Source organism: Heterodontus francisci, chromosome 1, assembly GCF_036365525.1.
Source record: "Heterodontus francisci isolate sHetFra1 chromosome 1, sHetFra1.hap1, whole genome shotgun sequence".
In the NCBI taxonomy this organism is placed as follows: Eukaryota; Metazoa; Chordata; class Chondrichthyes; order Heterodontiformes; family Heterodontidae; genus Heterodontus; species Heterodontus francisci.
The window spans coordinates 253,231,045-253,255,597 of NC_090371.1; the positions used below are offsets into that span (position 1 = coordinate 253,231,045).

The 24,553-nt window shown below is 42.2% G+C and overlaps 1 protein-coding gene across 1 annotated transcript in view; it reads left to right on the top strand.

Annotated features, from left to right (window-relative positions):
* The first annotated feature begins 3,392 nt into the window (after nucleotides 1-3,392).
* Nucleotides 3,393-24,553, top strand: part of plk4 (polo-like kinase 4 (Drosophila)) — a 64,478-nt gene continuing 43,317 nt past the window's right edge. The window contains exons 1-4 of the mRNA XM_068024303.1: nucleotides 3,393-3,542; nucleotides 14,329-14,424; nucleotides 18,316-18,411; nucleotides 18,494-18,608. Of these exons, the coding sequence (XP_067880404.1) occupies nucleotides 3,510-3,542; nucleotides 14,329-14,424; nucleotides 18,316-18,411; nucleotides 18,494-18,608 (340 nt within the window). The 5' untranslated portion in view covers nucleotides 3,393-3,509. The remainder of the gene's footprint in view (nucleotides 3,543-14,328; nucleotides 14,425-18,315; nucleotides 18,412-18,493; nucleotides 18,609-24,553) is intronic.

Genomic DNA, 24,553 nt, shown 5'->3' on the forward strand with positions numbered 1-24,553 from the left:
GGCTATAAAGGCCAATTCTGGAGTGACAGGCTCTTCCACAGGTGCTGCAGAGAAATTTGTTTGTTGGGGCTGTTGCACAGTTGGCTCTCCCCTTGCGCCTCTGCAAAAACTATAGGGCAATAATAGTTGGGGATTTCAACTACCCGAATATCAACTGGGATACAAACAGTGTGAAGGGCACAGAGGGCACAAAATTCTTGAACGGCATTTAAGAGAACATTTTTAGCCAGCACAAGAAGAGGGGGCGCAATTCTAGATTCAGTCTTCGGTAATGAAGCTGAGCAAGTGGATGAAGTAATAGTGGGTGACCATTTTGGGAAAGTGACCAGAATACAGTTAGCTTTAGCATAATCATGGAAAAGGACAAAGATAAAACAGGAGTAAAAGTTCTAAACTGGGAGAAGGCAAATTGTAGGAAACAGAGGTGCTCTGGCAAAAGTGGACTGGATACAGCTACTTGAAGGAAAATCAGTGGCAAACCAGTGGGAGGCATTCAAAAGCATATTCTACAGGCACAGTGTAGGCATGTCCCTACTAAGATAAAGTTGGTACTGCCAAATCTACAGCCCCTCGGTTATCTGGAAGCTTACAGGGTAAATTAAAGCAGAAAAAGAAAGCTTATGACAATCACAAAAATCTTAATACTTTAGAAAGCTTGGAGGAGTATAAAAAGTGCAGGGGTGAAGTAAAAAATGAAATTAGAAAAGCAAAGAGAGGACTTGAAAAATTGTTGGCAGGTAAAATCAAGGAAAACCCAAAGATGTTTTATCGGTACATTAAGAGCAAGAGGATAACTAAGAAAAGGAGAAGGCCTATCAGAGAGGTACAAGGGAACTTATGCGTAGTTGCAGGGTTCTTATTGAGTTTTTTGTCTCTGTCTTCACAAAGGAGAGTGATTATGCAGATATTGTAGTAAAAGAGGTGTGTGAAATATTAGATAAGCATAATGAGAGAGGAAGTACTAGAGGGTCTGACATCCTTGAAAGTGGATAAATCTCCAGGACCGGATGGATTATCCCAAGTTGTTAAAGGAATCCAGGGAGGAAATAGCGGATACGCTGAGGAACATCTTCAAATCCTCACTGGATACGGGCGAGGTGCCAGGGGATTGGTGGTCTGCCAACATTATACTATTGTTTAAAAAGGGTCCAAGGGATAGGCCAAATAATTATAGGCAGGTCAGTCTGACCTCAGTGGTGGGTAAATTATTAGAATCAATTCTGAGGTTCAGGATAAACTGCATGGATTTGCTAAGGGAAGGTTACGTCTTACGACCTTGATTGAGTTTTTTAAGGAAATATCAAGAAGGATTGATGAGGGTCGGGCAGTGGATGTGGTCTACATGGTTTTTAGTAGGGCATTTGACAAGGTTCCACATGGCAGTCTGATCAGTAAAATGAAAGCCCATGGGAAACAGGGAAATGTGGCAGGTTGGATCCAAAATTGGCTCAGTGACAGGAAACAAAGGGTAGGAGTCGACAGATGTGTTTGCGAATGGAAAGCAGCTTCCAGTGGCATTCCACAGGGCTCAATGTTGGGTCCCTTGCTGTTTGCGGTATATATTAATAATTTGGACTTAAATGTGGGAGGCCTGATTGGGAAATTTGCTGATGACAAAAATTGACCGTGTAGTTGAGTAAAGAGGATAGCTGTAGACTCCAGAATGATATCAATGGTTTGGTTGAGTGGGCGGTAAAGTGGCAAATGGAATTCAATCCAGAGAAGTGTGAGGTAATGCATTTGGGGGGGGGGGGGGGGGGGAGACAACCAAAGAGAGGGAATACACAATAAACGGGAGGATATTGAGAGGGGCAGAAGTGAGAGACCTTGGAGTGCATGTCCACAGGTCCCTGAAGGCGGTAGGACAGGTACAGAGGCGTGAAGGCAGCATATGAAATGCTTTCCTTTACTGACCAAGGTATAGAATACAAAAGCAGGGATATAATGCTGAAATTGTTTAAAATGCTGGTTAGGCCACAGCTTACAGTTGCTTACAGTTCTGGTCACATTACAGGAAGGACTAAATTGCTCTGGAGAGAGTACAGAGGAGATTTACAAGAATGTTACCAAAGCTTGAAAGTTGTAGCTCTGAGGAAAGATTGGATCAGCTAGGGCTGTTCTCCTTAGAACAGAGGAGGCAGAGGGGTGATTTAATTGAGGTGTACAAAATTATGAGGGGCCTACATAGAGTAGGCAGGAAAGACCTTTTTACCTAGCAGAGAGATCAATTACCAGGGGGCACATATTTAAGGTGATTGGCAGAAAGATTAGAGGGGACATGAGGAAAAACTTCTTCGCCCAGAGAGTGGCGGGTGTCTGGAATTCACTGCCAGGAACAGTGGTGGAGGCAGAAATCCTCAATTCATTTAAAAGGTACCTGGACATGCACCTGAAGTGCTATAACCTGCAAGGCTATGGACCAGGTGCTGGAAGGTGGGATTAGATTGAGCAGCTAGTTTTTCAGCCAGCGCACACACAATGGGCTGAATAGCCTCCTTCTGTGGTGTAATTTTTCTATGGTCCTAGCCACAAGCTCTTCTTTTGTACTCAGGACTCCAACTACCAAGAACTTCCACACCCCACTAACTCCTGGTTCCCCACTGATTTCAGTTTTACTCGTCTCTACATCATATTTGCAGCATTTCCCCAAAATTAATTTCCTTCACTCAATAATCATTAAAAAAATAAAAGCCATGTTTAGCTGCAGTCCTCATACTATGCGGTTTACACTGAAAACATATAAAAATCACTAACATGCGGATATAATGTGGGAATAAAACTACGTTTCTCGTCATTCACGTATCATAATAAAAACGTCACACACTTTTTCCATATAAATAACTATTCCAAGAACACAATTAATGAGGGAAGAATTAGCCCACGAAAACGTGGAAACCAGGTCCAGCAACACTTCAAATCCACTGCTTCAGGCAACACTACTTTTGCACTAAGTATTTTTTATCAATAAAAAGCAAACCAACATTTTTACCTCCAATACAAACACGTCTGCTTTACTAAGCTTTACATATCTTAAAATTACAGCTGTCGTATTCCCCTCCTACAATCAATCCTCAGACTGACAGCGGGACAAAACTACATTTCACATCTCAACATTAAGCTCCATAAACACCACACAAACCACAACAACAAATCATGCTACACATGCGCTGTACCTGGCATGGAAGTCACGTGATATAATAGTCACAAATACTTTTGAAATGTTTGCGTTAAAGCATGATTTTTAATATATCATAATAAGTATTACCGTCATTTCTTATTTTAGAAATTAGAAATTATTAAATGTTTGCTTGCTGTATTTTCATTCTCCGCCCGGAGGCGCGGGTATCAATGACGTCATCAGAGCCTCGTTTTGGGTGTAAACGGCGGATTTTTCAAAAAATGGAGAGATTGTGCGGCGGCTTTTGGGAGACGGTGTTTGTGAGGCAGTGCGCGGTGCAGCAGTGAGCTAGCGCCCTGCGGGGGCACGGCGGAGACGGTCACCAAACGGCATGGCGACCGTCTGCATTGGCGAGAAGATAAAGGTAGAGACAATGTTTACGTAGACTATGGTTGCTAATGAGAGTTGTAGTACCATACGCAGAATCAGTCCAGATGCGCTGGGCTCCGTCCCTTCACCAGTTGTTGGCGGCTGGGCCTGTGGTGTTGTGAGTTTGTTTTAATGAGCGTATTTTGGGTGACCAGCTACCAATGGTTCTGCCTCTGACAAGGCTCCAACGTGGTTTGTTTTGTAACACAAAGGGTGTCTGATGCTCCCGGAAGCCAAGTATTCAAACCAAGTTAGCAAGAAATTCACACAAGTTGCTCAATGTAACCAGTCAGGAATAACCAGTCTCTCAGTTAATTCCAGAGAGTTTGTGTAAAGATTGACAACATTTATCCATCCCTAGTTGCCTTGAGATCGTAATGTTGATTTTTTTTTTTAAATATCTGAATGCCTTGTTATGTCATTTCAGAAGAAAGCCAGGTAGTGTGGACTGACTTGAGATGTAGGCCATTGGTACAAATTCTTAATAAGGCAGTACTGAATCTGTCTGGTTTTTATGACAATCTAGTAATTTCTAGTTTTTTTTTTCTCTCCTCGAGCGTCATCCCAGAATACGCTCACCACATTTATTGAATTTAGTTGTGCGACTTGAACTGGTGCTGCTTGCTTGCTGGTGTAATACCAAAACAAATTCACTATTGTATACTGATAAAGAACCATAGCCTACCAGCCTGAAGGCCTACCTCTTGGCAAAGTCCTGGAGCTGAATGGGAGAAATTCCAATCTTCAAAGACAGGATTATCTCTCCAGTATCAATGAATGAGCCTGATCACTTGTTGATTAATCAACAGAACCCCAAAGTACAAGAGACCTTCATGACTCCAGTATTACTGAGTTTGCAATAACAAGTGTTAGAGCTAGCCATTCCACCACCTTATTTCATTAGACAACTGGCTAGTGTAGGTTTGAGCCCTTGATAGGGAAACAATTGGTTTAGCAACTCTTTGAGCATACGAATTAGGAGCAGATGTAGGCCATTCAGTGCCTCGAGCCTGCTCTGTTATTCAATAAGATCATGGCTGATCTGTTTGTGTCTCGAATTCCACACTCCCATCTACCCGCGATAACATTTGATTCCCTTGCCTAACAACAATCTATCTACCTCTGCCTTAAAAATATTCCATGACCCCACCTCTACCACCTTCTGAGGCAATGTCAAAGTCACACAACCCTCTGAGAAAAGATTTCTCCTCATCTCTGTCCTAAAAGGGACCCCTGATTTTAAAATAGTGCCCCCTTGTTCTGGACTCGCCCACAAGAGGAAATGTCCTTTCCACATCCACCTCGTCAAGAATGTTCAGGATCTTATATACTTCAATCAAGTCTCCCTCACTCTTCTAACCTCCAGTGAAAACAAGCCCATTCTGTCCAACCTTTCCTCATAAGATAACCCTGTCATTCCAGGTATCAATCTAGTAAACCTCCTCTGAACTGCCTCCAACACATTTACATCCTTCCTTCAATAAGGAGACCAAAACTGCGCACAATATTCCTCTTGTGATCAAGGATAGTATTCCATTAGCCTTCATTATTACTTGCTGTACCTGCATACTAATATTTTGTGACTTATGCACTAGAACACCTAGATCCCTCTGCACCTCAGAATTCTGTAGTCGTTCTCCGTCTAAGTAATACTCTGCTTTTTTATTGTTCCTGCCAAAGTGAATGCCTTCACAGTTTCCCACATTATACTCCATCTGCCAGATTTTTGCCCACTCACTCAACCTATCTATATCGCTCTGCAACCTTCTTGTGCCCTCTTCGCAACATACTTTCCTACCTATCTTTGTCTCATCTGCAAATTTTGCTACCATGCCATCACTCCCCTCATCTAAGTCATTGATATAAATTGTAAAACGTTGAGGCCCCAGCACAGACTCCTGCAGGACTCCACTCGTCACATCCTGCCCATCATACTGAGCAGAACAAAATGTTTAGGTGGATCCTCACGGTCCTGACCACAATGACGCAAAAAAGCTTAAGGTCATTTTAAGTCTTGCAATGCCTAATCCCTCTAATTATCCTCGAAGCCTCTATTTTTACACCTCTGTCTTCTCTCTGCTTGAGAAGAGCCCCAAGCTGAACAATCTTTGCTGCTAAATATAACCTCTCAGTTCTGGTATCATTCTAATAAATCTTTTTTGCAGCTTCTCCAGTGCCTCTATATCCTTTGTACAATATAGAAATCCGTAGCTGTTCACAGTACCCCAAGTGTTGTCTAACCTAGGTTATATATAACTAACTTAACTTCTCTGCTTTACAATTCTATCGTTTTGTTAATGAACCCCATTGCTTTGTTTGCTTTTTTTTATGGCCTTATTAACCTGTGGCTACTTTTAGTGACTTGTGTATCTGTATGCCCAGATACCTCTTCTCCTCTACCCCGTTTAAACCCTTATTTTCCAAGGATTATGTGTCCTCCTTATTCTTTCTACCCAAATGTTCCATCTTACACTTTACTATATTGAAGTTCATTTGCCAATTACATGCCCATTCTGCAAATTTATTAATGTCTTCCCGTATTTTCTCTCCGTCCTCCTCAATTTGGTGTGGTCCACAGATTTTAAAATTGTGCATCCAATTCCTGAGTCCGAATTGTTTATGTAAATTGTGAGCAACAGCAGTCCAAACTCCAATTCTTATGGAATGCTCTTTCTCATATTTTGCCATTCTGAGTAACTACCTTTGACACCTATTGTTTTCTGTTTAGTAGCCAACTGCTATCTGTTCTGCTTGTCACCTGACTCCATATGTGCTGACCTTAATCATGAGTCCACTATGCAGTACCTTATTGAAGGCCTTTTAAAAATCCAAATATATTATGTCTACGGCATTATCCTTGTTTACTCCTTGCTACTTCAAAGAATTCAATAAGGTTGGTCAAACATGACCTTCCCTTTTGAAATCTGTGCTGCTATTCTTAATTATATTTTTAGTTTCCAGATTTTTTTCCGATTGGATCTGAGTAAGGATTCCACTCCTACCAGCGATGCTAAGCTAATTGGTCTATAGTTCCCTGAACATTTTCTCCCTTTTAAATATAGGAATCCCATTAACTGTCTGCCAGTCCTGTAGCACCATTCCCTTTTCTAATGAATTTTTATGTACATGTAATAGTGCCTCTGCTATTTTTAATATGTGCCGATGTAATCCATCTGGATCAGGTTTTATTCTTTCTAAGTTTGATTAGTTTATCAATCATCTCCCTGCTTTCTACCTTAAGTATCTTGATATATTTTTTGATCTCTTGTTCTAATGTCATATCCCCCCTATTAAGTCTTCTTGGTAAACACTCAAAGTAATTGATTTTTCTGCCATTTCGCTGTCATTATTTGAGTTTATTGTGTGTGCTTGTGCCCCTTAGTATCCTGATCTTGATTTTTTTGTTAGTTGTGTCTGTAGATTACTATTTCTTTTAAATTTCTTGATAATTTTCCAGTTTCTCTTTACCTTTTTTTGACTTCTTCACTAATCTTTTCATATTCCCTTTTGTCAGCCTCTCATTTTTGCCCACATAGTCAGTGTATGCTGTCTTTCTTTTGCATTATGCCCTTAGTTTTTTATTGATGTAAATTTGTGATGTGTCATTACTGGCTAGTTCTTGCTTTTTAGTGGAATACATTTTTCCTGGATTCTACTGATCACTGTTTTAAATGTGTTCTATTTCTGTGTTGGTCAGTAAATATTTTCCCTTGTTTCATTCTCATCTTTGAAAAATCTTTTCAATTTATTACTTTGGTCTTTGTCATGTTTAAGATTGAGAAGGTCGTAAACCTTATTATATTATGTTCACTAATCATGTTATCAAGCATTTGTCCCCCTCTCTTAAACTATTAGGGAAATACTTTGCAATAGTGATTGTTGATGTGGTAAGATGCAAAATCTCAAAGTAAAGTAAAAGGTTGGATAAAAATTGGAAGTTCATAGAAGGTTTTACTGAGCAATAACTCACTGAAATGGCTATTATTTGGTTTTAGACAAACGCATGTGGAAGTGTGCTGTTTGCCTCCATTCTGAAGTTCATTTGCAGATTGGACAAATGGTCAGAGCAATAAAAGGAGGCAGTTAATCGGGAGTGTTAAATAGGGAAACAAAAATTTCAAAAGGCTTTATGAAGGCTCAGAATGAACTCAACTCATTTGTAACCCTTGACAAAGTTGAAGAGGGATTGGGCCTAAGAAGTGACGGGCAAAAACAAAGGGAAAATAAACCCAAAGCATGTGCCTGCAGGCAAGGAACAGAGCAGTCTAACATCTGACCCCATGGCTGCTAAAGTAAAGTGGTTGCAAAGAGATTGGCTCTCTGTGCCAGTCCACAAGATGGCCAAGCAGGCAAACACACTGGCTCATGTAGTAAGTCACAGACTCTCAAGCCTCAGGTTTGATTTCTGATCTTTGTTAATTTGTTGATCACATTTGGCATGCTATAAGTTGTCTCCAGCACTTTTGAATAGGGACTCCTACAGGCAAGAGTGTGGATGCATGCATTGTACTCCGTTCGGTACTTCAGCCGTGCCCTCTGCTACTATAATAAGTTTCCTTTTTAGTCTCCAATAAGCCCCAACCTTTCTTTATATCTATCCTTTTATTCTACGTGTTAATCTATTCTATAATTTCTTCACCCCTCATTTCCTTTTTCATCTCTCCTCTACTCTTAATGCATTGTGCTTGATTTTCTACTGTATGACTCTACCCTGAGCTTGACATTTATCCTAAGCCTTCTTTTTCTGTTTAATTTTAATCTTTTTTTTTTTTAGTCATCAAGGAAACTGTAGCTTTGGATGCTCTTCCATTCCCCTTCATTCAAATGTCTTTAGTCCGTCCCCAAACACACTCCTCCCTGAAAGCATCCCATTTTTCAGTTACTGATGTAACTGCTAATTTTTGATTCCAATACACCCCTTTTCAACTCACTGAAATTTCCCCCTCTTCCAGTTGAGTATCTTCACCTTTGTTTCTTGTCCTTTTCCATAATTACTCTAAATGTAATATTATGATCGCCTTCCCAGATGCCTTTCATTCCTCAGAGCCATGTCCAGCACTGCTTTGTTCCTCGTTGGCTGGTAACATACTAATTAAGAAAGTTCTTGTGTATGCATTTCAGGAATTCTTTCCCATCCTTACCCTTTAAAATGTTCTTTCCCTCCATTCTATTTTAGGATAATTGAAGTTCCCCATTATTAATATTCTTTAACTTTCTTGCAGATTTTGTTCTCCATCTCCCTTCTGCTATTTGCTGGTCTATAGTATACAACCAGTGGTGTAATGGTACCTGTTCAGCTTTTTAGTTCTAACCAATAATATCTCTGATATCTGTTAATACTGCCACTCACTCCTGCCTCTCTCTCTTTCCGCTTCCCCCACCCCCCATTCCATCCTTTTATTTTAGCTTTCCCTCCTAAATAAATTGTAGCCAAGAATGTTAAGGTTGCATTCCTGTCTTTGTTTGAGCCATGTCTCTGTTATGGGCGCTACAGTGAAACCTGTAAGTTACAGACACCTAAGTAATTGACGTCAGCTGCCCCTTTTTTTGTAGGTGTCTGTTTTATACAAATTTCACTATATATCATAACCCTGCGTGGCAACTGCTGCTTACCAACCGATTTGTCTCGCACCTTGCATTTACCCACATGCACTCCAAACCTTCCTTTGTCTGATTTGCATTTTTCCCCTATCTGATCGCTCCTCTTTCTGGACTATTTATTCTCATGCTGTTTACCTCTCCCAATCCTAATAATCTCTGCACCTTGTTTCTCTCTGCTACTTCATCCTGGCTCCCTTTATGCGTAACAAACTAGTTTAACCCCTCCCCACAGGTAATCTTCCTATGAAGACATTGATTCCAGCAACGTGTCCATCTTGGACCACGAATTCTGGCTGAACCACTTCCTGATGTAGAATGTTCTTCACTCATTCCTTGACATCCTCTACCCAGGCACCGGGGATGCGAGACTCTCAATTGTGGTTGCAGAAAAGCCTGTTTATCTCCCTGATTATCAAACCTCTAATGACTACTGCATTGTTACACTTCTGTGCCCCTGTGCAGTCATTTGCCCATGGTGCCTTGGATTTACTATCAATGGCACTCTCCTAAGTTGTTGTCGCCCAGTATTCAGCACAGAAAACCAGATGTTGATTGACCACCAACTCGCTCTCCTCCTGAACTCTCTTTTGAAACGTGTGATCCATAAAGCTTCCAACTTCCTATATGCACTGTAGTGACAGCAGCCACTCCTTAAGTTCATAAACCCTGATTTCAGGGAGGCACTTCCTGTGCATGTGGTTGTTCAGACACAATAAGTGCCCTCTAGTTCCCATATGGCCCAGGATGCCCAGTAGATCTCAACTGTTGTGCCATATTTCCCAGAAGTTGAATAGCTACCTGGCGTAAAGCAGTCACAGAATTGTATCCTTACCAGTTTTAATTGAATGCCCTGGTTAGTAGAAACTCAGCCCTCTCAAAATCTCTTGCGTTTGAAGAATTACCCTGCCCTACCCCTCAAGATATTCTCTACGAAAAATAAATCCTTAGCTTTTTCTGGCCACCACCTCATTTGTACTTCTGTTTTAGTGCATGCAAAAAAAAAAAAAATCCAATAATGAATTGTTAGGGATTTGGGGACTAAAAAAGATGGCTCACTTAACAGCTTGCTCATTCTAAGTGATATTGCCACTGTATGCAAATTATCCTGTTTATGATTGACTGTCTCACTATATTTCAATTATCCTATGTTAAAGGTGTTTTATTAATTCAAGTTGTAAGCAAAATGCAGATCTGATCTTAAAATACCAGCAATTGCTGCTCAAACTTCATCCAAAGAAAGATATGTATTGAAATGTGTCTCAGCAAAATGTACAATGCTGGTAGCTTCAGGCTGTGGAAAATATTTTGTGCTAATGTTTTCCAATTCAAGGTAATTGGTCTAGCTTATCCTTCGCTCAGCTGAGATTTGTTTCCTTCCATATCACTGGACTAATCAATGTAATGGTGAGACTGTCACATCTGTTACCTCCTATGTCTGAGATAAGAGGTCAGACTCCATAGAGTGGTTTGAATGCATGTTGAGGTTCGGTTCTATAGCACAAGTCATACATAATCTAATATTACTGGTATCTGCTATATGAATATACATTTCATTCACAGAGCAATCTGTCTTTATGTTGAAAGATTTGTTAATTTTCACAGGATAGTTAGGGATGAGGAAGGCTGATTCACCCAAAAGAAAAATCATAAAAGTTCCACATGAAAAGCTCTTTAAACTGGGAATTGATGAGAAATTGACTGGTGGGTTGAAAATAAATATTCATCAGAGGAGCTTTTTGAGGTGAGGGCAACACGGAGTCTGGATCCTTTGGATTTGGGGCTGCTACTATATCTAAGTTACATAAATGACTTGGCTTTGAGGACTCAGTGCAATTTAAACAAGGATGGTCAGTATAATGGGAAGTAGTAGCTTGGAATTAGTGAGTTGTATAAAATAAGTGGACAGAGTAATGGCAGGTTAAATTTAATGTAGACAAATCTAATGTATGGACACAAAAAGAAAAGGTAAGTAGTGCATGTACTACTTGAGAATGATTGGCATTGAATTAGCTTAAGATGGAGCTGAAGGATACCAAGGAGTACTGGTAGATTCAATGTACAATGTGTCCAATCAATACAGAGCATCAATGAATTATGATTCAATTAACATCTTGAACTACATAAGAGTGGAACACAATTCTGAAGAAGTAACGAACAAAATCTATAATGCTCTGGTCAGGACATATCTTGATCTGATCCCTGAGACACAATGAAGACATTTAAACCATCGAGGGACTGCAACTAAGAATCACAACAACTTCTATTTGTATAGTGCCTTTAACATAATAAGTATCCCAAGGCGCTTCATAGGAGCGTATAAAACAAAATATGACACCATGCCACATAAGGGGATATTAAGTCAGATGACCAAAAGCTTGGTCATAGAGGTAGGCTTTAAGGAGCATTTAAAAGAAGGAAAGTGAGGTAGAGAGGCAAAGGTTTAGAGAGGGAATTCGAGTTTAGGGCCTAGGTAGCTGAAGGCATGGCCACTAATGGAGGAGTGATTAAAATCGGGGACGTTCACGAGGCTGGAATTGGAGGAGCACAGATATCTCAGAAATTTGTATGGCTCGAGGAGATTCCTGACATAGGGAGATGTAATGTGTTCTTTATGTTGTTTGATGCAACATAAATGAGATGTGTGGAGTCCAGTTGGTTGAAGATCTCAAACAGGTTTATTACAGCTAACTATTACATACAGTACAGAGCTAACTATTTACAGAACCTTACTCTGGGTGTTACAGTTGCAGTGACACTGGCTGGTAGTCACATGACTGCATTCTGGTACTTAGTTTAAAGGTAATCATACAACAGGAGGTGCCAGGGAATGAATGTATTTGAAAACAAAAATGCAAATTTTAAAATCGAGGCATTGTTTAACCAGGAGCCAGTGCAGGTCAGTGAGCACAGGGGTGTTGGTTGATTGAGCCTTGGTGCAAGCTAAGATACAAGCAGCAGAGATTTAGACGAGAATAAGTTTATTTTGGCTGTAACATCAGAGGCTGGCCAGGAGAGCACTGGAATAGTCAACTCTAGAGGTAACAAAGGCATGGTTGAGGGTTTCTGTGGCAGATATCTCTGAGGGTTATGGGGCTGGAGGAGATGAGAGATGGTGAGGGGTGAGGCCATGGAGGGATTTGAAAACAAAGATGAAAATTTTAAAATAAGGACGTTGCTTGAGCAGGAGCCAATATAGGTTAGAGAGCATGGGAGTGACAGGGGAACGGGACTTAGTGCGAATTAAGACTCGGACAGCAGAGTTTTAGATGACCTAAAATTTACAGAGGGTAGAAAGTGCGAGTCCAGCCAGGAGTGCGTTGGAATCATGAAGTCTCAAGGTAACAAAGGCATGAATGAGGTTTCAGCAGCAGGTGTGCTGAGATGGATGGACTTGGGCGATGTTAAAGGTGGAAATGCGCAAACGTAGTGATCGCACGAATATGTGGTCAGAAGTTCAATTCAGGGGTCAAATGTGACACCAAGATTACGAACAGGCAGGTTTTATCTCAAACTGCTGCCAGGGAGAGGGATGGAGTCGGTAGCTAGGAAACAGTTTGGAGCGGAGAGAAAAGACTGAAAACAGTCTTAACATTTAATTCAAAGAAATTTCTGCTCATCCAGTACTGGATGTCAGATAAGCAGTCAGCTAATTTAGAAACAGTACAGGAGTCAAGAGAGGTGGTGGTAAGGCAGAGCTGGGTGTTATTGGCGTGCGTGTGAAAACTAGCATTGTGCTTTAGACTAATGTCGCCGAGTAGCAGCATATGGCTGAGAAATAGGAGAAGGATAGATCCTCGGAGGACGCAGAGGTAATGGTGTGGGAGCAGGAAGAAATGCCATTGCAAGTGATTCTCTGGCTCCGATTAGATAGATGAGAATAGAACCAGGTGAGAGCAGTCCCACTAGTTGGATGACAGTGGAGAGGCATTGGAGGAGGATGGTGTGGTCAACATGTCAAAGACTACAGACAGGTCGAGAAGGATGAGGAAAGAAAGTTTACCTTTGTCACAGTCACATAGAATGTCATTTGTGATGTGCATAAAAGCTGTTTTGGTGCTGTAACAGGGCGGAAACCTGATTGGAGGGGTTTAAACTCATCACAAGGCTGATCCCTAGTGACAAAAATCGTGTGAAAAATTTTTGGGGATTTTCAGCTTGGAAAGGTGGTGTTATGAGAGGTGATTTTTTTTATAAAGGTGTTTCAGTTAAGAGAATAGAAAAGGTAAATCTAGGATGTTACTTTATTAAATTGCCAGAGGAGGATGAGTGGGCATAGATTCAAACTAGTCAAAGATAAATTTACGACTGGTATCAGCAAATTTTGTTTACACTGAGCAGACAACATATGTAATATAACTTCAGGAAAAGTGAGGATTTTTTCAAAAAAGTTAATTTTAACATGAAGGAAATTATTTTATATAGAAAATGCTAATGTTGAAATGTGTGTGTATGTACATATAATATATATAATTACATTTACACTGTGGAGTTTAATACCAGACAGCTAATTAGAAACAAAGTGATTACAATAAAAGCTTACTATAATAAACGTTTTTAATTCCGCAGTTATATTTGTTGGTTTACGAGAAATTGAAGGCAAGTCAAATTCTAATTCCAAGCATTGCACATGACAATTGTATTTTGGCCTTTGGTTAAGGCGGCAGTTTATATTTCATATTAAAGATTCTATAACGACAGTTGATGTTTCGTTTGGTGAGATCTTGGAGAGCTCGTAACTCGTACTTAAGGCTGTTGCCTGGCGATAAGAAGCCGTTGATTTTAATTCTAACGCGGGAATAAAGCCGGGCTTGCGTTTTAATGACTCAGTCATTTGTCTTTGAACACACTTAATAGTTAGCTGGCTGGTAATGCAGTTAAACGGATAGTGGCTGCGCTCCTGCTGGTAGATCTAAAATGCTTGATCGAGTGTTGAATTACATCATCTTGAAATGCAAGAGTGGGGTCTCCGGCAATGTGAGAATGTCAGTTTCAGATGGCGAGAATGCTATCGAGGTGAGCAGGATGGAGCACTTGAAAAATAGGAGCCGTTCAAACTCGCTCTTTGCACGTAGTTTAATCGTTACAAATGCATCGTTGTTTTGTAATCGCTGAGGGCAAAAGTGTTCAATATTTCTAAAATCGACGAAGCTATGTTATCTTCTCAAATGTTTATTTTACAGGACTTCAAGGTTTTAACCCTCTTGGGGAAGGGTTCATTTGCATGCGTTTACAGAGCAAAATCTGTGAGCACTGGGCTGGAGGTAGCGATAAAAATGGTAAGTTTACCATCAGTTTTTTTTTAAACTACCTTATTTAATCTTTCTATGACAGTGGTATACTTACTGCGTTCAAATTATGCAAAATTTTAATCCATGCTTATTGTTTTTGAACATTCTTTTATCTGATAACCATGGTGAATTAAAATCCATACAAGAAGCAAATAAAAGCGATTATACTGCTCGCGGCGAAGTTTGAAAGAGAAGCGAAGTCAGTCACCTCGATACCAACAGAGCATGTATTAAACGTTTGTTTTGAAACTTCCTAACCTTCATAAGTTGACCCGTCATTTTCCTGGGGTATCACTCCCTTTTCTTAAAACGGCTGCCATTATTCTGTAAGGCTTTAAAACCGGGGTTGGGGGTGGGGGGGGGTGGGTGGGTGGTATCACTTCCCTCTAAGGTTCGGCCCCTACAATCGGATACAATTTCCAACATATGTGATAAACCTTTATTAACCCTCTAAGCATCAGTATATACGCACAACACCAGTTGCTTAGTTAGACCCGGGTGTTGGGTCTACTGAACAAATTCTGTTGTATGACTTCCTGAGATTGACCAAGTCTGGTTTTCCTGGCTGCAGCAAGAATGTCCATGTGGGCTGTTGCTTTATACACCTTTCTGACCCAGTATCTTGATATAGAAGATAATACTTTGAATCAGATCATCCAATTGGGTTTCAGTGCCTCATCAATCCCACCATGGCTATGCAAGTTGTCTATAGATGTTGTCTACATGGATTTTAGTAAGGTCTCAAATGGCAGACTGGTCAGAAAAGTAGAAGTCTGTGGAATACAGGGGAATGTGGCTAGTTGGATCTAAAATTGGCTCAGTGACAGGAAACAAAAGGTCCACGGATGTTTTTGCGAATGGAAAGCGGTTTCCAGTGGCGTTTCACAGGGCTCTGTGTTGGCTCCCTTGCTGTTTGTGGTATTTGTTAATGATTTGAAATTAAATGTGGAAGGCATAATTGGGAAATTTGCAGATGACTCAAAAATTGTCTATGTAGTTGATAGTGAAGAGGATAGCTGTAGACTCCAGACTGATATCAATGGTTTGATTGATGGGTGGAAAAATGGCAAATGGAATTCAATCCAAAGTGTGAGGTAATGCATTTGGGAAGGGCAAACAAAGCAAGGGAATACACAATAAAAGGGAGGATATTGAGAGGGGTAGAGGAAGTGAGAGACCTTGGAGTGCATGTCCACAAGTCCCTGAAGGTGGCAAGATGGGTAGATAGTGGTGAAGAAGGCATATGGAATGCTTTCCTTTATTGGCCGAGGTATAGAATACAAAAGCAAGGATGTAATGCTGGAACTGTATAAAACACTGGTTAGGCCACAGCTGGAGTATTGCATACAGTTCTGTTCACCACATTACAGGAAGGACTAAATTGCTCTGGAGAGAGTACAGAGGAGATTTACAAGAATGTTGCCAGAGCTTGAAAATTGCAGCTATGAGGAAAAATTGGATAGGCTCGGGTTGTTCTCCTTAGAACAGAGGAGGCTAAGGGATGACTTAATTGAGGTGTACAAATTATGAGGGGCCTAAATAGAGTAGACAGGAAGGATCTGTTTCCTTAGTGGAGAGGTCATTTGCCAGGGGGCACCAATTTAAGGTGATTGGTAGGATTAGAGGGGACATGAGGAAAATCTTTTTCATCCAGAGGGTGGTGGATGTCTGGAACTCACTTCGGGTTAGTGGTGGAGGCAGAAACCCTCAACTCATTTAAAAGGTACCTGGACCTGCACCTGAAGTGCTTTAACCTGCAAGGCTACGGGCCAGGTGCTGGAAGGTGGAATTAGAATGGGCAGCTAGCTTTTTCAGCTGGTGCAGACAATGGGCTGAATGGCCTCTTTCTGTGCTGTAACATTTCTATGGCAAGACCATATGCATGTGATCATTTCCTGCTCTCAGCGGTGGGGGGGGTCTCCAGTTGCATACCAGCAATGGATGTAATATCTGCATCTTTATAAGGCAGACAGAAACATGTTAAGTTGTGGACAGAGTGTCTGGGCCTCCACCTTAATGGCATGTCCTGACATCAGTGTGTGTGTGTTCAGTTAAAACTTTATTTTTAAAAAGTTCAATATGGGCGGCACAGTGGCGCAGTGGTTAGCACTGCAGCCTCACAGCTCCAGCGATCCGGCTTCAGTTCTGGATACTGCCTGTGTGGAGTTTGCAAGTTCTCCCTGTGACTGCTTGGGTTTTCGCCAGGTGCTCCAGTTTCCTCCCACAGCCAAAGACTTGCAGGTTGATAGGTAAATTGGCCACTGTAAATTTCCCCTAGTGTAGGTAGGTGGTAGGAGAATGGTGGGGATGTGATAGGGAATATGGGATTAATGTAGGATTAGTATAAAAATGGGTGGTTGATGGTCGCCTCAGACTCGGGCCGAAGAGCCTGTTTCAGTGCTGTATCTCTAAATAAAATAAAAAAAAATAAAAAATGAGCCCTAGCACTGATGTCTTCAGTCAGAATTCTTCTCCCTTTGCCCCGATGTCCTCCGCATTCCATGTTCATACCACCTGGTGAGCTCCGCACGCTGGTCCACATCACAACTGGGTACTGTATATACTTAAGAGATTAAAAATGCCTTGCAGCATAACAGAAATATTAAAATGCCTTGCAGCATCCACCCTTAAGTGTATAATTTCACCCATGAACATTACTACACTTCCGAATCCAATCCATTCACCTTATTCCGTCCCTTCAGTAACATTTTCACCCACTGTTCCGCTCTGCTACATTTGCGTTGATGGCGTAGGTCATAGAACAGATATACAACAATAACCATGTATGGGTTGTTGTACAGAGAGATAACTCGTACCCAAGAATGTCTTTCCAGGCTAAGAGCAATGGCCCACCAGTGGCTATCGTCACCAATGTCTGGTATTTCTACCTTCATTTCCTCCTTGTTTTGTTGAAGGGTATAAAAATGTTTATTGGAAGCATTAATCCTCTAACAGTTCTACCCAAATCAAGCAACATACTCCTGTAGCTGTCCTTTCCAATCATCACTTGCAGTAATATTCACCTGTCCATGAGCATAAAGAATCAATAATACCCACATATCCAGTTGAGCTGGGGTAAACCAAAACATTCCATCTGGAATAGGATAGATCAGATCCTCGTACTGGTATTCTCCGTGTGTGGTTGTGACACAATATTCCACATTTCCTTTAAATGCCATGTGTTGGGTACTCTTGCTGGGTCACCAGGATGGGTCCTTCCTGATCCCAAGAGAACCTGCAGGTTGGTGCTGTATTTTCAGTTACATCATACGGGAAAACAAAAGCATTCCCTTTCCCAACAAATCCGGGGCTACCCAACTAATCCCATCCTCTTGTACCTAGGGTGTTGGTCATAACGTGACATATGACCTTGATTTTCTACCCCAATGTTTTCAACTCCTAAAAGAGGATTAGCCTTCTTGCCTTCCTCTAGGACAGGATAATGCAAAACCAACCCTAGCATGCCCATGCTGCTGTTCTCTAGATAGCACTCATGTTTCACTGTGTATAACTGCACGAATCCTCCGATTTTACAGTACCCCTGCCTCTGTCAGCTGTGAAACTGACTTGAGATTTTCTTTAAAAAGCCGGTCTGACAATGGGAAATTTCTCATCTCCAGTCACGGAGCCCTGGCAAGGATGAGGAATGGCCCGGGTACAGTTTACATCCATGGGTCGGATTCTGGCCCACGGGCCACATGTTGTACAGCCCTAATTTAGCACTTGAGTGTAATTTGGAAGTAGTTGTGAAATATGGCAATTTTATTTTTGTGAGGCTGATACTTTAATGATTACATAATGACTGAGGATAGATAACCTTATGAGCATTGTTGATTAACAATTCTGCATATCCTGATCCAAGTGGTTTTCTGTTGTCAGATTGACAAAAAGGCCATGCACAAAGTGGGAATGGTGCAGAGAGTCCGTAATGAAGTGGAGATTCACTGTCAGTTGAAGCATCCCTCTATATTGGAGGTAAAACACTAATTTTCATTAACTATTTTTTTTAAAATCTAAGCTGTTAAAATACTTGAAGATGATCCTTGTTTTCTTTCAGCTTTACAACTATTTTGAAGACAACAATTATGTCTATTTAGTGCTGGAGATGTGTCACAATGGAGAGATGAGCAGATATTTAAAGAATAGGAAAGCTTCTTTCTCTGAGGATGAAGGTAACTACCATCTGGAAATATTTAATAGGGACATATTCATAAATGAAAATTGTATTCAAAACAATAATACCTTTTCTTGGTTAAATGTCATAATGAAATGTCGAAATGTCATAATGTTTGGCTTCTCCATATATAAAAATCACTGACACACAAAACCTTTTGGCTTTCTCTTCTCCCATACAAACGGTCTTAAAACACCCTCCTGTGCCTCCTCCATCCTCACCTTCAATAACAAGTGCAAGGAGCCTATGGACTTTTTGGGCTCAGAGATGGAGACCATCTGCTCACCCGCCTCGGTTGCTTCCTTCCCTTCCCTGTAATCTACCGGTCCAAACTTCTCCTAAAGTTCCCTGTTGACCTAACCCTGAACTTGCATCTTTTTCTAGATTCTCTCCCATCTCCTGCTCTCTCCAAGCTCACCTTGTCCATGAGACTCCTCCTACTCCTTGAACTCTATTTCCACCAAACTGTTGACCACCCAACTTGCCTTCCTGGCCCATGTTATCTTATAGTATTAAAAATTCCATCTCCTCAGTTTCTGTCACCTTTCTCTTCAAATCTGTCACCATCACCCCTCCTCAAAAAACCTATCCCTGATCCTTCTCTCCTTGCAAACTACGAGCTCATCTCCGGATTCCCTTTCTTTTCTAAAGACCTTGAATGTGTTGTCACTTCCCAAATCCATGCCCATCGTTTCTGCGATTCCATTTGATTCACTCCAGTTGGGTTTCCGCCCCTACCACATCACAGAAATGGTCATTATCAAAGTCATAAGTTACTCAATGTGACTGTGATAAACTATCCCTCCTTATCCTTCTCAACCTATCTGCAGCCCTCAACACAGTTGACCCCACCATCCTCCTCCACCGCCTCTGTCATCTAGTTGTATGGAACTTCCCTTGCCTAGTTCAATTCCTATCTATCGAATTGTCATCAGAGAATCATCTGCAATGGCTTCTCTTCCCACTCCCACACTGTTACTTCCGGAGTATCCCCAAGGATCTATCCTTGGCCCCCTTCTGTCATCTACATGCTGCCTCTCGGTGACATCATTTGAAAACAACATCAGGTTCCACATTTATGCTGATGGCACTCAGTTCTCTGTCAGCACCACCTTTCTTGATTTGTTCACTGACTGATTTGTCACAATGCTTCTCCAATATCCAGTAGTGGATGGGCAGGAATTTCCTCCAAATAAGTGTTGGGAAGACCAAAATCATTGTCTTTGTCTCCCACCGCAAACTGACCACCGTTTCTATCCCTTTCACTGGTAACTGTCTGAAGCTGAGCCACCTTGTTCATCTTTGACCCAGAGATGAGCTTCTGACCACACATCTCCATTACCAAAAATACTTAGTTGCACCTCCATAACATTGCCTGTCTCTGCCCTTGCTGCAGTGCAACCTGCTGCTGAAACCCTCATCCATGCCTTTGTTCTCTCCTAGACTCTTATTCCAGTGCTTTCCTGACTGGCATCTGATGTTCCAGCCAACATCAACTTGTTTTCATCCAAATCTCTTCTGCCCGTATCTTCGCTTGCACTAAGTCTCAATCACCCATCACTCATGTGCCCGCTAACCAACACTGGCTTCCCGATTAAACAGGGCCTTGATTTAAAATTTCTCATTGTTTCAAATTCCTCCATGCCCTGGCACCTCCCTATTTCTGTAATCTCCTTCAATCCTACAGCCCTCAGATATTTGTGCTCCTCTAATTTCAGCCTCTTGGGCATCCCTGATTGTTATCACTCCTCTATTGGTGGCTGTGCCTTTAGCTGCCTAGGCATCAAACTCTGGAATTCCCTCCCTAAACCTCTTGGCCCCTCTACCTCACTTTCCTCCTTTTGGCCACTCCTTAAAACCTACCACTTTGACCAAGCTTTTGGTCATCAGCCCCATTATCTCCTTATGTGGCTCAGTGTCGTATTTTGTTTTATAATGCCTCTGAAGCACCTTGGGGCATTTTATTAAATTAAAGGAACTATATAAATATAAAATAAAACAAAGTTCTGGGGATACTCAGGTCTGGCAGCATCTGTGGAGAGAGAAACAGAGTTAACGTTTCAGGTCTGTGACCTTACATTTCTAATCTTTGCCACTTCTGATGAAATAGGCTTTGAGCAAGTGAAAGTGGGGGGAGAGGGGGAGAAACAGGAAAGAAGAACAAAAGAGAAGGTCTGTGACAGGGCGGAGCACAGGAGTGATTAAATGACAAAGATGTCATGGCATTAAAGGCAAAGGGAGCAGTAATAGCTGTGCAAAAAGACAGAACAGAGTATTAATGGCAGTGTTAATCAACAGCTCTGTCCAAAAGCAAGAACGTGAAGTTTAAGACTGGCACATGGTTTTAAAAAAAACTATCAAAATGGCAGTCATGGTATGAAGTTGTTGAACTCATTGTGTCCAGAGGGCTGTAGATTGCCTAATCGGAAGATGAGGTGCTGTTCCTTGAGCTTGCGTTGAGCTTCACTGGAAAACTGCAGCAGGCTGAGGACAGAAATGTGGGCGTGAGCAGGATGGTGAATTAAAATGGCAAGCAACTGGAAGCTCAGGGTCATGCTTGCGGACTGAGCGGAGGTGTTCCGCAAACTGGTCACCCAATTTGCGTTTGGTCTCTCCAATGTAGAGACTGCATTGTGAGCAGCGAATACAGTTTACTAAATTGAAAGTAGTACTAGTAAATCGCTACTTCACCTGGAAGGCAAAGGTGTTTGGGCTCTTGGATGCTGAGGAAAGAGGAGGTAAAAGGACAAGTGTTATATCCAGCAATTGCATGGGAAGGGGCCGAGTGTCGGAACGGTGGAGGAGTGGACCAGGATGTTGCACAGGTAATGGTCCCTTCGGAATGCTGACAGAGGAAGATGTATTTAATGGCATCGTGCTGGAAATGGTAGCGAATGATCTTTCGATGTGGAGGCTGGTGGGGCGGAAAGAGGACAAGGGGAACCCTGTCGCAGCTCTGGAAGGGAGGGGAAGGGGTGAGGGCAGAAGTGCAGGAAATGGGTTGGACATGGTCGAGGATCCTGCCAACCACAGTGGGGGGAATCCTTGGTTGAGGAAAAAGGAAGACATATCAGAAGTGCTGTTGTGCATAGTTGCATCATTAGTACAGAGGCGATGGAGATGGCAAAACTGGGAGAATGGAATGGAATCCTTACAGGAGGCAGGGTGTGAGCAAGTAGTCAAGGTAGCTGTAGGAGTCAGTGGACTTGTAATAAATATTAGTAGACAGCCAATCCCAAGAAATGGAGCCCGAGAAGTCGAGAAAGGGAAGTGTCCGAGATGAACCATGTGAAGATGAGAAGGGTGGAAATTGGAAATGAAGTTGAAGTTTTCCAGTTCAGGGCGAGAGCAAGAAACAGCACCGATACAGTCATGAATGCACTGGAAAGAGTTGGATGGGGCCTGAGTAGGACTGGAACAAGAAAAGTTTGACATACCCCACAACTAAGACCCATGCAGGTACCCATTGCATCACCTTTTGTTTGGAGGAAGTGAGTGGAGTTGAAGCAGAGGTGGTTCAATGTGAGAACAAGTTCAGCCAGGCGGAGGATGGTGGTGGTGAATGAGGACTGGTTGGGCCTTTGTTCAAAAAAGAAATGGAGAGCCCTCAGACTATACTGTGGGTGGGGCGGAGGGGGGTGTAGTGTGGATGGAGAATGGCAATGCAGAGAGATTGGATGTCCATAGTGCAAAGGTGGGGTTAGGATTGTCGAAATGCATAGGGTATCAGAAGAGTCATGGATGCAGGTGGGAAGAGACTGGACAAAAGGGAAAAATAGTCAAGATAGGAAGAGGTAAGTTCAATGGGGTAGGAACAGGCTGAAACGATGGGTTTACCAGGACATTTCGGTTTGTGGATTTTGAGAAGGAGGTAGAAGCAGACCGTCCAGGATTGTGGGACTCGGGTGGGAAGCTGTAGAGGGAAGATCTCCAGAGGACTGCCCTGGAGACAGTGGCTTAATGTTTAGTGTGTGGGGTCATGGTCCTGGGGAGGTAGGAAGAAGTGTCTGAGAGGTGGCGCTATGCCTCACCAAGGTAGAGGTCGATGCATCAGACGACAACAGCATCACCCTTGCCAGCAGGTTTGATCGCAATGTCTGGGTTAAGACGCGAAAGAATGGAGTGCAGCAAGTCAAGACAGCCGATGTCACGCCGGCAGTCCTCAATGAAAAGATGAAGAACAGGTGTTAAGGCCAGGTGAGGAGGGGGTCTCAGGCTGCCCTCTTTCCCTTCCTCTTATTTGACCACAGCAGGATTTATTCCTTTTAAACAGTGGTTGTGCTTACCACCTCTAAGTATTTTACCCTTTTACCTTTACTGTGATCGTGAAATAACTAATTGGACAGGTTTTCTTCAGTTCAAACAAGAAAGAGGTAAGTTTATTATACCTAACACTCTAACCACGATTTTAAAAAAAATACGCTACATATTCACACGTCTCACACACAGTCTGTGAAGTGGATGATGCGGTAGTCCTCAGCTGATCAAAGTGCATTTTGTGGTTGGCCTGCATTGCTCTGGGTTTTCTTGAAGGCAGACTGGTAGGTGACTCTCTTCCCTTGGTTTCTGACTGTAGTAGTCTATAGGCTTGCAGGGTCCACAGTCGCAGACTGTTTTCAAACTTGATATTTTCTGGAGGGTGAGAGAGGAAGAAAGAAAGGGTGGCACACAGCTTTCTCTGCTGCTGCACACTCAGCTTATCTTCTGTCTGTGTAACAAAACTCCGAGTTTTTTTCAGAGATGGTCAGACGGTCACATGATTTCCTCAATCCCCTTTGTTTTTAATGAAATGCAAAGTCTAAAACCCAAAAACGCTCTCGGGTGTTGTCAGTGTTTACCCCCGGAGGGAAATGTCCACTTAGGAATGCCTCAGGATGACTTTGACCCACTAACGAGGATGACCTGGGTAATCTACTCCGTTAGCTAAAGCATTGTTCTGGCTGGGCTGCTTGTTAGAGTTTTATCTCCATTTCAATTTCCTGGTAGTTCAGATGCAAATTGCAGTGGCCATCTTGGCTGCTAGTTTTTTAAAAGTTAACTGGAGGATTTTTTTTCCATTAAAAGTCTAATGTAAGTTTCCAACCGATGAAATTAATATTTCTCATTTAGCTTATGAGGTTTTCTTGATGGCAGGTAAGAGGCCAGAGGGATGGGTCCAGGTGGAGGGAGAATACTGGAGGCCTGTGAATGGGCCTACTAGTTGGGGGTGGACTCCTGGCCAAAGAAGTGGGCCCAAAAGCAAAGGCGACTGAACAAGAGCTAAACATCATGCCGAGTGTGAAATTCATTGAGGTGAGGATGTAAGGGGAGAAAACTGAGTCCTTTGCTAAGTACAGATCGTGGAGGGTCAGAGGGTGTTGTGAATATATGGCAAGGGGTGAGATTAGAAGAAGGGATGGAGTCAGAGGGAGGTTAAGGGGAAGTAAGATCTGGAGAGCTGTTGGTACCCATGAGTTTATTTTTATTTATTTTATTTAGAGATACAGCACTGAAACAGGCCCTTCGGCCCACCGAGTCTGTGCCGACCATCAACCACCCATTTATACTAATCCTACATTAATCCCATATTCTTACCACATCCCCACCTTCCCTCAATTTCCCTACCACCTACCTATACTAGGGGCAATTTACAATAGCCAATTTACCTATCAACCTGCAAGTCTTTGGCTGTGGGAGGAAACCGGAGCACCCGGTAGAAACCCACGCAATCACAGAGAGAACTTGCAAACTCCGCACAGGCAGTACCCAGAATCGAACCCGGGTCGCTGGAGCTGTGAGGCTGCAGTGCTAACCACTGCGCCGCCCCTTGTTGGAGCTTGTGTTCCTTAACACCTAAAAGGAAGAGGGAAGGTTTTTTGTTAATGCGTAGGATAAGACGAAGGATGAAATGAATCTGCAGAGCAGGACAGCTTTGAGGTAGGGTGAGTTAGTGCTGCTGGAGAG